Raw genomic sequence first — 18,494 nt, forward strand, 5'->3', positions numbered from 1 at the left:
ACTTGGGCAATTATAAGAGACGATAGGTTTTATTTACATTTTTATTCCAAAAAGACCTGTGATCCCATGTTATAATGGACCTCTACACACACGCTCTGGTAGCTGTTCAGACAGACCGTGAAGAACAGTCCTACTGTATAGTTAAACATGATTATCTCTAATCCCTGTGGACACTAACATGCAGAGGTTAGTTAGACAGACAGACAGACAGACAGACAGACAGACAGACAGAAGACTGGTGAGAGAGAGGGGTTAATAATACTGTTATTACTTGCCTATTGCCAGCAGCACAAAGATAACATACAGAAACACACACACAGGCCTTACAACTTCATCATCATCATTATCACTATCAGAAGCTGCAGCAGTTCAATTGACCTAGCTAGTGTCAGACAGAAGCAGGGTGTACTTCACAGCCATTAAAGAAATAAGTAGTAATTGATATCGTCCATCAAAACTATTTTCCTATCGCATTATGTACAATTATTACAGTTGGAGCAGAAATAATAAAACATCTAAAGTACAGTACAATTTCCAGGTATAAAAATATATTACCGATCTCCAGGAGTATTTACAAAAGACAAGTTTCTCTACAAATGCGAGTAGGTCACTACAACATCATGTCACTGTGCTGTTAGGTAGTACAACTAGACTATGAGCTTAAAACATACAAAAACACCCCCAAAATGGCTAAAATGTTTAGCACCTACACTACATGACCAAAAGTATGAGGACACCTACTTGTTGAACATCTCATTCCAAAATCATGGGCATTAATATGGAGTTGGTTGGTCCCCCCTTTGCTGCTATAACAGCATCCATTCTTCTGGGAAAGCCTTCCACTAGATGTTGGAACATTGCTGCGGGGACTTGTTTCCATTCAGCCATAAAGAGCATTAGTGAGGTCGGGCACTGATGTTGGGCGATTAGGCCTGGCTTGCAGTCGGCGTTCCAATTCATCCCAAAGGTTCGATGGAGTTGAGGTCAGGGGACTGTGCAGGCCAGTGAAATTCTTCCACACTGATCTCAACAAACCATTTCTGTATGGACCTCGCTTTGTGCACGGGGGCATTGACATGCTGAAACAGGAAATGGCCTTCCCCAAACTGTTGCCACAAAGTTGGAAGCACAGTATCGTCTAGAATGTCATTGTATGCTGTAGCATTAAGATTTCCCTTCACTGGAACTAAGGGGCCTAGCCAAAACCATGAAAAACAGCCCAAGACCATTATTTCTCATCCACCAAACTTTACAGTTGGCACTATGCATTGAGGCAAGTAGCGTTCTCCTGGCATCCGCCAAACCCAGATTCTTCTGTCGTACTGCCAGATGGTGAAGCGTGATTAATCACTCCAGAGAACGCATTTCCACTGCTCCAGAGTACAATAGCGGCGAGCTTTACACCACTCCAGCCGACGCTTGGCATTGCGCATGGTGATCTTAAGCACTCCCATTCTGTGAGCTTGTGTAGCCTACCACTTCGCAGCTGAGCCATTGTTGCTCCTAGACGTTTCCACTTCACAATAACAGCACATACAGTTGACCGGGGCAGCTCTAGCAGGGCAGAAATTTGACGAACTGACTTGTTGGAAAGGTGGCATCCTATGACGGTGCCACGTTGAAAGTCACTGGGCTCTTCAGTAAGGACTTTCTACTGCCAATGTTTGTCTATGGAGATTGCATGGCTGTGTGCTCGATTTTATACACCTGTCAGCAATGGGTGTGGCTGAAATAGCAGAATCCACTAATTTCAAGGGGTGTCCACATACTACTACACATACAGTGTATTTTCAGAAACAATTAAAAACACATTCTAAATTCACTTCATCATTTGGAGGAATTTGACGTTCAAATGAAAATGAAAAGAAAAAAGGGGGAAATAAAAGAGGTATTGAAATCTCTGGTCTTCACTCCTGTCCAGACAGGATAGGGACTTCCTGTGAGAGGTGACATCGTCAGGCTCTCTTTTGATTGGTCCTTCTTAGTCTCTAGAAAAACATCCTGTAACGACAGCAGCACTTTACATTAGTTTACAGTTATGCATCTTGTGTATGCATGTCATGACTCCTAACACAGTCCACCTCCACCCACAGTCATGCATTTAAAGTAATTATAGGAGGACGCCGACCACCACATCAAAAACAAAGCCCGTCTGTAACCCTGGACACGCTCATACTGGAGTAATAAAGGCCCAGTGCACAACTTTTGTGAAGACAAATATTTTCTATGAAAATAAATGATTTATCAGGGGACTGCTGCAGCACCCCTACTTCCCTCAGCTATGTAGCCACTGTATTGGTGGTGAGAGGGTTGGTATTATAGTGGTCAGATGGGTCAACAGCAGGGGATAACACTCAAGATGCAAGATGGCATTGAGGGAGGGAGGTGGGTCAAGAAAGGGGTGGAATGCTTCGTCTACAGTGTAGTATTTTCTACTGGCTGACAACAGCGACTGGCGCCACCTGGTGGGGAAATAGATAGCAGTTACATCATTCCTGAATCTTGAAAGCTGTACTTCTCAGATTATTCCTGACACACAAATCATAACCTAACCCTAACGACAACACATCATAACCTGACCCTACTGAATGTCAGGCATGTCAGGATTCCTCTTCTCACCATCCCATACGAGACAGAGCGGGAGGAGGAGGAGAGTGGAGGAATGTGTGTTGGAAAACAAACAAACAAACAGGCCAAGGAGCCAGTGAGTGCATTAGGGGTTAGGTTAGGGGTCACCCAGTAAAATACTACTTGAGTAAAAGTATTTGGTTTTAAATAAACTTAAGTATCAACAGTAAATGTAATTGCTAAGATATACTTAAGTATCAAAAGTAAAAGTATAAATCATTTCTAGTTTCTTTAAATTTACGGATGGTCAGGGGCACACCAACAGTCAGACATAATTTACAAATGGAGCATTTGTGTTTCACGAGTCTGCCAGATCAGAGGCAGTAGGGATGATCAGGATGTTCTCTTGTTAAGTGTGTGAATTGGACCAGTTTCCTGTCCTGTTATGCATTCAAAATGTAACAAGTACTTTCGGGTGTCAGGGAAAATGTTACATTATTTTCTTTAGGAATGTAGTGAAGTAAAGTACAGATACCCCCAAAAATGACTTAAGTAGTACTTTAAAGTATTTTTACTTATGTACTTTACACCACTGGGGGGGGGCATTCTTCAGGGAACCATACCTTCTTCACTTTGCCTATAAAGCATTTACAACACTGCTTGTAAGAATAAAAGAGAGGAGAATCTTAGGAGGAAAGAGATTTTAGTTCTAGGTTTCAACAAACTCAAAGCAGCAGGCATTCACATGCAAGGCCGACATGGGGTTCAGGATCACATATCTCCATCCATCTCTTCAAAGCCATAGGGCGTTCATATTTAGCTCTGTGCTGCATGGCCATCTATTACAGGCAGACTGCAGCCTTCATTCATTAGCTTGGTAAACACAGAGTAGCACTGGCCCACAGGGATCACTGGGCCAGTACTGGGTCTAGGAAAACACACTGGCTGTGGTAGCTACGCTCACATTGTTGTTGTTTTGAGTCAACCAAAGTTTGAGTTATGTGCACGTCCGCAGGCACGCACACACACTATTTGGAGAGTTAATGATTAGCCCTAATGGTCTCTGCCTCAAGACCCCCCCCCCTTCAGCGCACACACCTGTATATGTTGGGGTCCAGCAGTACGTGTGTGTCCTGGGGCAGCTGGGAGAGGTGGACCACCTTGGTCTTCTGCTGCGGCCGGTCACTCTCATTCACCCACACATCAGGTAGTCTGGAGAGGGAGAGCGAGTGTGCGAGATGGAGAGAGAGGGGGAAGAGATGACACAGTCTGTACAAATCCAGTCTTGCAATTGGCACCGTTGCCTCTCTAAGCTGGTGTCTGACTGGCATCCAACAGAAATGGGTTAAGAGGAGATTGCATTGGTACATATGCATGCTTCCTAAAGCGCTTGTCTAACAGTGTATTTAGGTGTTATCCGTGGGAAACAATGGGAGAGGATCAATGCCAGTACTGGGCTCCTCTACTCCTGCTACAGCCGTCACTGTGTGCGTCACCAGGAAAGCACCCCAATGAACGAACAGAGAGAGGATGTGGGGGAGATGTGAATGAGCAGTGCTTGGTTCATCATTAGCAGACTGCTTGGCTATAGATCACAGATTCAGAGAGGGGCAGATGAAAGCCCTAGGGGGAGGAAAGGAAAGGAAGAAAGAGGGTTGGATAGTGGATGAAAGGAGAAGAGAGTGGTGATAAAGAAATGGAGAGGTGAGAGGGGACCATACCCTTGCAAAGGGATGAACCCAAAACTGCAGAAAAGCACCCAATAACATGCTAGGAGAGAGAGGGGAAGGCCTCAGCTGTCTCCTGTTACGGTTTAATCACAACAAATACAATGCTCACCGCACAGTGGACTGTGTACACATAGGGTGCTGCTGCTGCAGCTCTGTAGCGGAGTGCTAGGAGTGACTACAATAACATCTGTTCGACATTCTCCATGGTAGTGTGGGTGACGGTGGTGTTTACAGCAACATGGTCCTTAGAGAGACATATCTAACTCTCAACCAAAACACTCTCACAGCTTCTGAAACGAGTGCTGCAATACGTCTCCTCCTCCTCCTCCTCCTCCATCCAAATCCCGAAACAACAACTAATATTCCAAAGAGAGGTTTATTTTGGACATGTACCACGAAAGCAAGCGTCGTTTTGGCGTTTAGCCTGTTTCCTGACCCAGAAGGTTGTTTCTATCTGAGATGAGCTCTCTGGGGAGAGACTAATGGCTGAGGTCTGAGGAGGAGTAGGGCTACACAGGGCTGCAGCTCAATTGTCTGAAGTGGCTTCCTCTCCTCATCTCCTCTGGCTGAGAGACTAATGGCTGAGGTCTGAGGAGGAATAGGGCTACACAGGGCTGCAGCTCAATAGTCTAAAGTGGCTTCCTCTCCTTGTCTTCTTCCCTTCAAGAATTTCCCTGATAATATAGTATGCTAACTACCTAGCTAGCTAATTTACAATATTCCAGTCTGAAATGCACGTAGCTGGTTATGATAGCTGGTATGATAGTCAGGGGGAAAGACACAGGGGAGCACTTGGTCATTAATGCTTTCCTCTCCTGAACTGGGCCACTGATCAAAATTAGCCTATGGAGTACACCAAAGGAACAGAGAAATAGTTAGAGAGGGATGAAAGGATGGAGAGAGAGATCACAGGGTAGCTCCCACAAGACGAGTCAACTCATCCAGATCACTGACCCTTCTGGATGGAAGAGACGCTAACCTAGGTATGCTCCTGTGTGTGTGTGTGTGTGTGGTGGTGGGGTCAGTGGGGTGACGTGTGATTGCCTGCCTCCTGCCCCCAGCCACAGAACAAACTGACTAACCACCACTAAACGCCTGCTGACATTTACAGAGCAGGGGAGGAGAAGGATAGGAAGAGAGGGGGAGGATAACCCTCTGCTTGCCAGTAGTACAGAGGAGAGAGAAGAGGACAGTGGCCCCGTGTCTGCTAACAGGAGAGAGATGAAGAACAGGATGTGGGGAGGAGAGGAAGAGGGCAACTCACATGTCCTCTGGAGTCCAGTGGAGGAGGACTTTAACCTTCCCAGAATCTTCCTTCCTCCTCGCTATTACCTAGAGACAGAAGAAGAAGAGAGGTAAGACACCACCCAGTAACAGAGACATTGGAAAACAACACATTGTTGTTGAGGTCATACTGGAGAGATATTTTAGAGACACACCCACCATCCCTAACCAAAGGCCTGATGCTGATGTCAGGTCAGTAAAGGAATCAGACACCTGGCTCCAGTCTAATTGAGCCAGACTCAATCTGTCCTCCCTCCCACTCTGCAGACTAACACTGTTACCTCACTGGCCTGAAGACGCCAGTCCAGCCGCTAAACATATACACACCCTGTGTGGTAGGAACAATACAGCTCCCTGAATGACGTTAGTGCATTCCACAGTGAGTGACTGTGTGACCCTGGACCAAGGTGAAGACTAGGAGTGCTCTTTATCTTTAGAAACACACAGATGGATGTGTGCGTTCACACACACACACACACACACACACACACACACACACACACAGTGTCAAGTAGAAAAAAAGGCACACTAGACTCTCTCCCACGGTTTTATTTGCTGATTGCTTTGGCTTAGACAAGGCCTGCTGGGTTTGCCTGGCTACCCAATGTCCTTGCTCCAGCCAAATGCTACACCACGCCCACGGACGTTAATTTCTTCTCCGCAATGAGTCTGGATCAGAGTACCTCTCAGACGATTTCTAGAACGCAAACACATTCTAACCATTCTGATTGGTCCCACAAACCGATGGGTTGGGCCAGAGCCAGAACACACGCGGGTAAAGCAGTGTTTCGAAAATTAATAATTGGCTTTGATACTCTGATTGATTAGAGACAATCCAATCGCTGATTACTTTGTTTTGTACAACGCCCCTCATTTTGACATCACCACAAACAACTTCAATGATGGCAGTTTCAGACTGAAGTATGAAGTGAACAGAGCAGCGGAAGAATTCAGTTTGAGTCGTCAGGCAACTGCTGGGTCCCTCCGCTCTCTCTTTCTCTCTCTGTGATGCAACTGGTAGAAGCACTCCAACTGCTTGTATAGGGGAGAGATGGAGGATAGAGGAGTGAGGGAGGAGACAGGCTGGAGGGAGGTGAAGAGGTCTGTTCTTTAAGCGGCTCCAACAACAGGCCTGGATGGGTCTGGACTCTGGCATGTACGTCAGAGCAGTGAGCAGTGTGTGTGTGTTTCGTGGGAGGGTTGCTGGCAGTTCCTTTATTAGCAGTTTAATTAAAAGGGGCATGGGAGTCAGTGTTATTCCCTGGCTGGGCCCTTCATTTTCAGCAGGCCTTACACTGCACACATTAACTCATGAGAGTTTAAACCAGATTCTGCTGGTGAGTCGTCAACTTTGGAAAACAGTTCATGCACTGAAGCGTGAAAATTCCTCTCCTTCCCCGCCTAAGCAAGTGATGCTTTTAAAATCAGCATTTAATCTCAGCAGGCTTTTTATGTGAAATAAATGGTGGTTTAATTGACCCTGGTCAGCCAGTCGACTGCCTGCCCCTCTCCCGGCCTCTAGTTGGCTCAATGGAAGTTCCGTCAACTTTTAGTGAATCTTTGTTTTAATTTCAACAACTTTCTACATGTGATGTGCTAGATGCTTTGCGCAAGATTGATGTGAAAAAATAAATAAAATCCACTGGGCTGACTTACTTGGTCCTTTCTTGGTGCAGCTTTCTGCTCCTCTGATTGCGGAATCTTTAACACACATTTTAACTTACAATTATTTCTGGTGCCATCCCCAGGGTCTGGAAAGCGGCCCACATACTCCCCCTTCAAAAAGTGGTGACGAGTGTGACCTAAATAATTAGCGCCCCATTTCCAAACTCTCTTGCCTAGCAAAAATTATAGAACCTTTGGTAAATAATCAATAAATCATTTTTTAAATAAGAACTGTATTCTAATTATACAACGGGTGGGTCTAAATCCTGGATGCTGATGGGTTAAAACAGCATTCCAGACAGTGTTTATTCCATAAGTTACCACCGGCTAAAGCTATGACGTTGAAATGACTATTTTCTCTGTTCCATCTCACTGTGCAATCAGCCCAGCCAGGCACAGCCTATGGAAAATAATAATAATAATAATAATAATAATAATAATTCACAAAGTAGTGCACTGGGCCTTTACTAGTATTAGTGTCGGGACTATATCTTGTGGAAGGATGAAATAGTATGAATAAATTCATCAAAATAACGTTTATGAAAATATGTCAATCATTTTAATATGTTGGTAACCCGTTGTATACAAGTGATAATGCCCTCGAAGCCGGTGCTTGGAGGATATATTGGCACGGTTTGCCGGCCCTCGACTTGGTCTCGGTCCTAACAACACCCGTGCCAATATATCCTACAAACACCGGCTTCTCTGGCATTATCACTTAAATGTAAACTAGTCAAGTTTCAAACCAGGTTATGGCACTATCTCTGCTACTTCTTTGGTTTTAAATTATGTTCTTAATTGTTTGGATAAGAAGAAACACTGTGCAGACCTTTTTGTTGACCTGTCTAAAGCCTTCGATAGTGTGTTTCACTCATTACTTATTCAGAGGTTGAAAATGATTTAAAGATGCACTATGCAGAAAGTTTGCCTAATTTCAGTTCCTTTATTAGCAGATTAATTAAAGTGGCATGGGAGTAAAGTGTAGAGAATCATTGTACTAGCTAAACCACTGTGAAATATATTTTACATAAATATTGTATTTTCAGTTGTTTGAAGCAGTTGTACAAAACTGAAAGTTAGATGCAAAAAACTAAACTTAAGAACGGGAAGCATAGAAATAAAGCACGTAGAACAGATGTACCCTTCTTCGACTTGCTTTCAATGAGAATTACAGATCTATAACTCACATTTCTATATGTGAATTTGGTCCGGTCACCCAAAAAGTGACATATAGGACAGAACACAGTGTGTATTTACTGATGGTGCTAAATCAGGTTTTCTTGACATATCAAAGGGTGTCCTACAGGGATCGATTCTTGGTCCGGTTATTTTCACATGAACAATATAGTTTTTTCTGTTAAAAACAACTTTCACCTGTATGCAGATGACACTGTGGTGTATGCTATTGACCCCACAGCTGACCAGGCTTTGTCAGAGTGACAATCTGCCTCTATTGCTCTGCAGAAAGCCGTTGTTGAACTGACATTTGGTACTTAACGCAGGCAAAACCAAGTACATGTTATTTTCCAAATCACATTAAAAATATATAAAAATAAGCCATTTAGCAGATGCTTTTATCCAAAGCGACTTACAGTCATGCGAGCACACATTATTTTTGTTATTGTGTATGGGTGGTCCCGGGGATCGAACCCACTACCAGCTGAGCTACAGAGGACCATCGGATGATTTATGCATACTTACTTTGTAGGGGTGTAATGGTACACTTATTCGTACCGAACCATTCGGTTCAGGGACCTCGGTTCAGTTCGCACTGAACCCGACTGAATACATAAAAACAACAAATATTACAAAATAAAAATACTGTGTCTTTAGGCTATGCCTACGCTGCGAGTAGATCTGAGCTAAAGACAAACATTTCAGGCTATTCCGTTAAAACTAGCGCCTATGCGCACGTTGCAATCAAAATTCTAACCTTAATTGGCGTATTTCAAACTGCCATTTTGTGAGGCACAGCCGGGAACTAGTTCTGTACGATGGTGAGGTCGATAAACCAGAATTTGAGGATCCTCAATCATCGTTTAAATCTCCAGTTTGGGAATATTTTGTCTTCCCAGCAGATTACAACAGAGATGGAAAGAGCATTCAAGCATTCCTTGGCAGTTGATTCTGACCGGGCCAAAGAAATTACAAGAGCGATAGGTAGGTGTTTATATTTTTACAGTCTTTGCTTTATAACCACGGATATGCACCCATTCACGGTGATTGAGAATAGGGGGTTTCAGCACCTTGTGAAAGTGCTTGAGCCACGTTACAAACTTCCCTCTTGCACCCATTTAAGCAAACCGGTAGTACCCGCTCTCTATAAGCAAGCCAAAGACAAAGTTTAGAATCAATTGACCAACGCACACGGTGTTGCGCTTACTTAACAGTGACAGCCCATCACATTACCCTGGAGTGGGAGATGTACCGTGCTACAGACATGAGTCACAACTGCACATCTGGCACTGAAGGAGACAGTGTCATGGTGTGTTCGTAACCAAGTGGGAAGTTACCACATACGACTGGGAAAAATCCACTTGAATGGCCCTCCAACTGGTACTAACTAGTGGGAAACTCGTCTATCATCTGGAGCACGCACTTCTCCCACATGATGACCTCTGACGTCACCTACTAAGGAAATGGCCTCTAATAGCATTTGGCAGTTAAATTCAACAACAGAACATTTATAAAAAGCAATCTATTGTGGTTTTTGAACTATACTTTTTACTTTTATTTTTACAAGCATGATAGCTGTACTTTAAGTTGATGGTCGATGCAGCTTGTTGACCATTAGCCACTGGCGTTTCTGAAGGAGTTGAAATTACATTAATGCATCCAACTGGTATTTATTACTTCTTAACTTGTCAATTCCCACCTCCCAGATGGTGACAAATGCAGCATCAGAGTGGAAACTTGTGAGGACCAACATAATAATCCTGTCACAACAGAATGCCAGGAATATTGTGAATGGCATTTCATTTTCCTGCTGCACCGAAACTGAACCGTGACCCCAAAATCGCAACACATACCGAACCGTGGGTTTGATGGACAGTTACAGCCCTAGTACTTTGGATGGTGCCCTCATTGATCATGTCCCGCTTATAAATATCTGGGCATCTGGATTGACGAAAAGCTATCTTTCAAAAAGCATGTTGATGAATAAGTTCAGAAATTAAGAAAAAAATAGGCTTCTTATATAGGAACAGGTCCTGTCTTTCGTTAAATAGCAGAAAACAAATCATTCAGTCAACTTTCATTCGCGTTATTGACTATGGCGATATCGTCTACATGAATGCAGCTGCCACTGTATTGAAGCCATTGGATGCAGTTTATCATAGCGCATTGCGCTTTATTACAGGCGATAGGTTCAGTACACATCATTGCATTTTGTATCAGAAAGTAGGCTGGCCCTCCGTGAAGTCTCGTAGATCGATGCATTGCGCTCTTTTTTTGTCTATATAGCCCTCTTGCATACATTCCTGTCACACCTTACCTCATTGTTAACCTTTAGACATACAAGTTACCAGACCCGGACTCAGTGATGGCTAACCCTTCAATCTCCACCGAATTAGATAAATCTGCTTTTAGTTTTTTTGCGCCTCATGTGGAATAATCTCCAAAGTCCTTAATGTTAAGAGTTGGTGCCTCTAGAGCAATTCAGGCAGATGTTAGAGGGCCTTTTTACTGAAGAACGTGTTTGTTTCATATGATCGCATTTTGCTTTTTGTGTTTACTTTTCAAATATTGTGTAATTGAAGTGTATATAGATAGATATGTATAATAGTGTAATGGTTGTGTATTGATGTGTTCATGCAGGGCTCATCTGCGAAAGAGACTGTGGTCTCAGCAGGACTCCCTGCTTAAATAAACGTTGTTTTTTTAAATGACTACTCTGCACAGCTGAGACTGTAATAGTGTAGGTCTGTTTTGCCCTCTGCTGTCTGAACAGTGAAGTACAGCGTGTGTGCAGGACCATGCATGGTCTGCTGCAGCTGGATCACTGACCATGCTGTGGAAGACGATGGTGATTGTATGTGGGAGTGTGTATACTATTACTAACCGTGCTGTGAAACACCACACTGTGTCCGTTGCCCAGGCTCTCTATATGCGTAGCCAGGTTGAGGCAGATGGCCCGGTGTCTGATAGCATCCATGGTCTGAGCATCAAAGAAGTCGTGAGGTCGTGCTGGAGGGACAGAACACACTGGGGTGAGAGAGGGGGAGCATTAAACTGAGGTTCATAGGTCAGCGGTCAGAGGGGATTAGCCAATCAGATGGATCTGACCCTCATAGATATTGATCATCAAAACGTTTCCCACCACCCGATTGGTTAAGACGCTTGGTTTGAATGCCAGGCAACCTGACCAGTGAGTACATGATTGGGTGATTGATTGTATGATTGAGTGTGTGCGTGCATATCTGTGTGTGTGTGTGCATACATGGTTGCATTTGTGGGTGCACGCATGTTTGCGTGCGCTTGTATTATCATCCTCGTGGGTACCAGAAATGCCAAAAATCCCAGAGGCCATTTTAGGCTTAGGGGTTAGGTTTACAGTTAAAATTAGGGTTAAAATTAGGGTTAGGATTTAGGGAAAATAGGATTTAATGGAAATCAATTTTTAAGTCCCCACAAGGATAATAAAACATATGCTGTGTGTGTTTATATGTGCGTGTGTGTTTCTCGGATACGTACGTAAAGACCTCCTGCGTTTGTTCTTGAGTTTCCGTCTCTTGTTAAGCCCCGCCTTCGAAGGTGAATCCTCCTTCATCTTGGCCTGATTGGCCAGCTTGTTGGAGCTCTGCGAGCTGAAGTGGGTGGGTACGTGGCGCGCTAGCCCCCCCTGGGAGGCAAACGTGGCATTGCAGCCCCCCACCACACACTGACAGAGATAGAGACAACACTGGTGAGAATACAGACTAGTAGATTCAACAGTAGACAGCTTATACAACAGCACTTACATATATAATAATAGTATTGGTCTTTCTATTTGATGAAATCTAGGTGATTTCCTTTTCAATACTAGTAGGCCTGAGTATAGAAGCACTGTTCAATGGAAAGATTCAATATATAATATCATGTATTAGCGTTACACAGGATAGTGTGTGACAGATGTGTACTGTGTTAGAATATTCTTGTCTTGGAGATCATAAGAATCAATCTACAGCGCATGACATGTATATACAGTAGGTACAGGGCCTTCAGAAAGTATTCACACCCCTTGACTTTTTCCACATTTTGTTGTGTTACAGCCTGAATTTAAAATTGATTAAAATGAGATTTTGTGTCACTGGCCTACACACAATACCCCATAATGTCCAAGTGGAATTATGTTTTTAGAAATGTTTACTAATTAAAAATGAAAAGTGGGAATGTCTTGCGTCAATAAGTACTCAAACCCTTTGTTATGGCAAGCCTAAATAAGTTCAGGAGTAAAAATGTCCGTAACAAGTCACATAATAAGATGCATGGACTCACTCTGTGTGCAATAATATGACTCTCATCTCTGTACCCCACACACAATTATCTGTAAGGTCCCTCAGTCGAGCAGTGAATTTCAAACACAGAATCAACTACAAAGACCATTGAGGTTTTCCAATGCCTCACAACGAAGGGCACATATTGGTAGATGGGTAAAAATAATAAAAGCAGACATTGAATGACTGCAAAGAATGAGGCAAAGAAATTAACCTTCTGTCTTGAATACAAAGCGTTATGTTTGGGGCAAATCCAACACATCACTAAGTACCACTTCATATTTTCAAGCATGGTGGTGACTGCATTACATTTTAGTCATTTAGCAGACGCTCTTATCCAGAGCGACTTACAGGAGCAATTAGGGTTAAGTGTCTTGCTCAAGGGCACATCGACAGATTTTTCACATAGTTAGCTCGGGGATTAGAACCAGCGACCTTTCGGTTACTGGCACAACGCTCTTAACCACTAAGCTACCTGCCGCCCGTCATGTTATGGGTATGCTTGTTATCGGTAAGGACTAGGATGTTATATATATATACATATATACAACATCCTAGTCCTATGGCAAGACTTGAAAACGGCTGTCTAGCAATGATCAACAACGAACTTGACAGAACTTGGAGACTTTTTCTTTTTTGTTAAAAGGGGAAATATGCAAATATTGTACAATCCAGGTTTGCAAAGCTCTTAGAGACTTACCCAGAAAGACTCACAGCTGTCAAAGGTGATTCTAACATGTATTGACTCAGGAGTGTGAATACTTATGTAAATTCGATATTTCTGTATTTAATTTTCAATACATTTGCTAAAATTTCTAAAAACATGTTTTCACTTTGTCATTATGGCGTATTGTGCGTAGATGTGAGAGAGAGAAAACGATTTGATTGATATTTAGTTCAGGCTGTAACGCAACAAAATGTGGAATAGGTCAAGGGGTATGAATACTTTGAAGGCACTGTATGTGACATGAGGATGTGGTTTGCAGAGTCAGTGCTTTTGATGGCATGTGTGTGACATTGAAGGGATAGTGAGCGAGCGAGCGACCGAACAGGAAAATTGAAGAAAATAGGGTGTTTTCTCACCTTGAATGGTTTGTCTCCACTGTGTGAGACCATGTGTCTCTGGAGCCAGCTCTGACTGGTCGACGGGGTGTTGTACACCTTGCAGCCCTTCCACAGACACACAAACACCTGCGAGAGGCCAGCAACACTGTTACACACACATATCTTCACAACCTAGCTCTTATGAGTTAACCAAGATGCAATGTAAGAAACGAAATGTCCTACAAACTCCTACTTTCCTAGAGAATTGTAGTAGTTCGCAGAAAGACATTTCATATGTAAATTCAATGACAGACCATTTTTAGATTAAGCATCTCGCTCTCTCTCTCTCTCTCTCTCCCCCAGCCAGCATCTATAATGTACAGCAGTACTATTCATCTGGAGTTAGTTTATCACAGGATGTTTGGATTATCTTCAAGATGGAGAAGAGGAGGGGGATTGATATTTTGAAGACAGGGTTGTGGTGGAGGAGAAGAGGAATGGAGGCATACAACTAGGAGGTGTAGGAAGAAGAGGATAGAAGATGGTGGGCAGGCAGGACAGAGAAGAAGATGTAGGAAAGCGACAACATACCCCTCCTCGTTGTCCGTCCACGTGCACGCCCCTGATGTGCTCGGCCAGGTCTGGGCTGGTGGTAAAGAGGAGCTGGCACTGGTCCCAGCAGCAGGTGTATGCCACGCCCTTACCCACCGACGGGGTGGCGGTGCCAGGGCCGTGCCCATTCATCATGGCAGGTGTAGAGCGCCCGCTGGAAGCTGTGCTTTCCATGTCCATCAGAGTACTGCTGATACTGAGGGAGGGAGAGCGACAGCGAGAGAGATGGGGTCAGCACAGATATCTTTTGTTTTATAGTTCTAGTCACAGGTTTGGGCAGCATCAGTCAAAATATCATGGCGATTTAGTGTGTTTATGGCGTGTGCCGACACTGCTCTTCTGCAGACGGTGCCACTTCTCTGGGGTATATGGAGGTGAAGTATGCCTAGTCTACAAGGAGGGACGTGAGGGTGTCACAGCGGATTTTAATCTCATACCATTATAGACGTAGAAGTATCTCTCTCAGTCCTCACGCACAAAGCTTCTCTGACAGCACTAGTGACTCATAAATGCTACCATGTTGGACTGAATGAAGAGAAAGTGACCCACTGCCTGACACACACCTCGTAAGGCTGCCTGCCTCCAGCTGCTCTGTTCCTGAGGTCCTCAGTGCCAGCAGGGGAACAAAAGTTACATTGAGACCGTGCAGCTGCCCAAACAGCAGGGCTCTCTCCTCTATTCACTCCCTCCTTTCTTTCCTTACTACAGGCCTTTCTACCCCGGCCAGACAAAGCAACACGACGGGAGAGGGGGAGAAGGGGACAGAGAGAAGGGGGATCCTTTCTCCTTCAGATGCTACACTTCAGCTCCTGTAGCCCTGTTGGAACACAGGGACTTGAGCTTGCGTGCTAACTGGGTTTCTTGTAGTTAGTTACCCTCAACAGGTGGCCGGGATCCAGAAAGGAATTCCACTATTCTAGAAGCAAAAGGAGAAGGGTGGATATCGGGGTGTGTGAAATCATTGGATTCTCTGCTTCCATTTGAATAAGAATTGTATGTGTATAGTTCTTTTATGTTGGTTAGTCCAGTGATATTCAGACAGTGTGTGCAGGGGTAGATCTATGTGTATTAGTATATGGCTGATAGGACCACTGGACTGTTGCATAGTGCTATAGTTTGTGTGTGTTCAGACTTCTGTTGTTACAGGCACACAAAGAGTCAGGTTCAATTACATGCACACACACGTAACCGGAGTTCTCCATAGTGTTAAGTGGAGAATCATATCTGCAAACTCACTGCTTTGGAGGGGCCGTAGCAACCCTGAGTAAATCATTTGCAGTTACACTGTAAGAGAATTGAGCAGTGAGTTGCACATACCATTACTCATTTCTATCACTCTCTCTTCTGCACTAGTTTGTGGTTCTGATTCAGTGAAGTTCCACCTTGCGCATTTCACATAATGTCACGGGGAATTCTGGGTACACATCTAAATAGCTCAGAAAGACTTGTGTGATTCACTCATGTGCATGAGAACCTGTGTGTGTAAAGGACTCATTTCAACACAGGCATCCTGTAACTACAGTCACCCAGCCAAACCAACTAGAAGGTGATGAAGCGTTGTGGTGACCACACTGACCCACTTGGCACATCTGTTGGTGTATGTTAGAAGTAGCTCTGTGCCTAAACACCACCCTTCACATGAAAGCAGGGGCCTCTTGGTTGGCTTTGTAGTGAGTGATTATTTTCTTTGTCTCAGTGCTCCACTTCTGAAATTACTCATGGGACTTTCACCAAACGGTTTTCACAGATACATGCCCACTTGGAAGATCTTACTTAACTCACTGAATTTGTTCACAAGATAAAATCAAGTCTGTGAAATGTTAATATTGCTGGTCTCTCTCTTTTTGACCATGGTTTCAAAGTAGCCACGTCATTACACAATTAGCATCGTGGTGGCCAAGTGGCAATGCTGGCCATACATGGACATTATGTCCAGATGCGGGTGTACGTGCAGCGTGGAACCACTCCATTGTAAACTAAAGGCAAACCTAGGCCTATTCAACTATCGGTTAAAACTATGCATGGACCCAAATGTTCTCTGTTGTCAACTGTCCATAACGCATCGTTGCGCATTGGGTGCTGATGCATTGTACCAAAACAAACCTGATTGATATGTTAAACTGCTGTTTGGCAAAAGACAAAGTGAGGAGATATCACGCCACGCTACATAATTGCAAGGATAGTGTGTGCAACTTGTAACAATGTAGCTTGACCACAAACGTAAACATCTTATCAAAATTTAATCATTGTTGGAGTGGGCGGGCAACATTGTTGCGCTCCTTTGTAGTCAACATTTGGTTGGGTATTATTAATCCACAGACCTGTCTTCCGAATCCATTCGACTGAGAGGTTCTCCATCCGAGGATGATATCTCGACACTGGCCCGTCTTTTGATACCGTGGTCGGTTTTCTCCGTGGATTCCTCGCTTTTGGTCTTGTCGGAGCTGGGAGGCGAGGACACGCTCTCCTCTCTTTGTTCTTGTTTCAGCTCCACAATGCTCTCACCGGTTTCGGTGCTGCTCGTAGGGATTCCCTCCACGGGAGTTTTAACCGGTTCAGGCAGTTCACAGGCCGGTTCTTCTTCTTTGTTACCGTTTTCCGTGGGTAAAACAGATTCTTTGGCGACTTCTGGTGCGACTGAAGGCTTCTGCTCTTTACTGTCTCCGTTGCTCACGTCCATTTCTGTTTCGTCGTCATTGTCACCCGGTTCCTGTTTCGAGTCTGTAGGGCCCTGCTTCTTATTCCCGTTTTCTCCCTTGTCCAATGTTCCATTTTGCTCGTTTGCCGGTGTGGAGTCTTGTTCGGTACCGTTAGTTGTAACTGCAGCCATGTTCACAGCGCTTAGTAAGCTATTTTGTGTTGTAGGCTACCCCACAAAGTTGGTTCTTTCTCCCAATCGCATGCGTTGTTTCACCACGGGTGTTCAACCCGGGCGCGAGGGGAGGAGGCATAACCATGACGTAGTCCCCTGCATTGTGAACCGTTCCACGTGTTCCAGAGAACTATTGTTATATTTGTTTAAAAAAAAGTGTTACAGAAAACAGAACATTGGCCCTAATATTTCACTTTAAATTATGTCAATCATCACCCATTAACACATTTCAGTCATAAATCTAGACAATTCTTACCACCATACCTGTGCTCAATTATATTAGTAGGTCTAGCCTGTGTAATTATGTTTTTGCATTAAGACTTTAATGCAAATTCATCAAAACAGATATTTTAATTTCTTCATGACCTCCAGGCCTTATTCTGTTGTAAAAGTAAGGTAGGAGACCATGACCACGTGATGGATTATTCAAGTACAGGCATTGCCATTCAAGAGACCATTCCAATGTCCAGTGCATGTTGGTCTCCATTGCTGGAACTTGATGGAATGTCTGCACTGACTGATATTCAGTGGACCCCAAGAAGAGTAGCTAATGGGGATCCTAATAAAATACTAAATACGTAAAGTGGTAGGGATTAGGAACTATAGGGTAGGAGACATGGAAAGGGTAGGAACTAGTGGAAGGAGTGGAATGGAACCAGGCCCACATATCCACAGAGTGCTACAGACCGGCCCCACAAAAGACTCAGAGCCTCATTAACATGTGGAAGTATAGCTACTAATGTCTGTCCAAGTTTGGCAAATGGGCACAGCATGGGGGAGGGGAGAGATGAGAGGGGGGGAGGGGGGAGAGATGAGAGGGGGGGAGGGGGGAGAAAGAGGGGTGGAGGGGATAGAGAGGGGTGAGAGGGGGGGTAGAGGGGTGAGAGGGGGGGTAGGGGGGTGAGAGGGGGGGTAGGGGGGTGAGAGGGGGGGTAGGGGGGAGAGAGCGAGGGGGGGAGGTGGGAGAGAGCGAGGGGGGGAGGGGGGAGAGAGGGAGGGAGCGAGGGAGGGGAGGGAGCGAGGGAGGGGAGGGAGAGAGGGAGGGGAGAGAGCGAGGGAGGGGGAGTGGGGAGGGAGGGGGAGGGGGGAGTGGGGAGGGAGGGGGAGGGGGGAGGGGGAGAGAGCGAGGGTGGGGAGGGGGGAGAGAGCGAGGGAGGGGGAGGGGGATGAGAGAGCGAGGGAGGGGGGAGAGCGAGGGAGGGGGAGGGGGATGAGAGAGCGAGGGAGGGGGGAGAGCGAGGGAGG

The 18,494-nt window shown here is 44.7% G+C and overlaps 1 protein-coding gene across 2 annotated transcripts; it reads right to left on the reverse strand.

Annotated features, from left to right (window-relative positions):
* Window positions 1-1,149: 1,149 nt before the first annotated feature.
* On the reverse strand, window positions 1,150-17,313 carry LOC311140763 (zinc finger protein AEBP2-like). 2 transcript variants are annotated; one of them, XM_084175981.1, is made up of 8 exons: window positions 16,699-17,313; window positions 14,357-14,573; window positions 13,805-13,912; window positions 11,940-12,126; window positions 11,308-11,432; window positions 5,563-5,630; window positions 3,667-3,780; window positions 1,150-2,001 (listed from the first exon to the last, which is right to left on the reverse strand). In XM_084175981.1, the coding sequence occupies exons 1-8, from the start codon at window positions 17,205-17,207 to the stop codon at window positions 1,989-1,991; spliced, it is 1,341 nt and encodes a 446-aa protein (XP_084032107.1). In that variant the 5' UTR covers window positions 17,208-17,313; the 3' UTR covers window positions 1,150-1,988. The 2 variants fall into 2 exon arrangements, with proteins under 2 accessions (XP_084032107.1, XP_084032106.1); XM_084175980.1 differs by having other exon boundaries at window positions 11,308-11,450.
* Between the last annotated feature and the right edge of the window lie 1,181 nt (window positions 17,314-18,494).

Source organism: Coregonus lavaretus (assembly GCF_964263955.1).
Source record: "Coregonus lavaretus genome assembly, chromosome: 13".
Taxonomy (NCBI): Eukaryota; Metazoa; Chordata; class Actinopteri; order Salmoniformes; family Salmonidae; genus Coregonus; species Coregonus lavaretus.

Excerpts from the sequence above, each read along its gene's own strand:
- LOC311140763 (XM_084175980.1), bottom strand. The coding sequence starts at position 17,207 with ATGGCTGCAGTTACAACTAACGGTACCGAACAAGACTCCACACCGGCA. Across the intron at positions 5,631-11,307 it reads GTGTGGTGTTTCACAGCACG|GTAATAGCGAGGAGGAAGGA; the intron begins GTTAGTAATAGT and ends TTCTGTCTCTAG. Across the intron at positions 3,781-5,562 it reads CACTGGACTCCAGAGGACAT|ACTACCTGATGTGTGGGTGA; the intron begins GTGAGTTGCCCT and ends CTCCCTCTCCAG.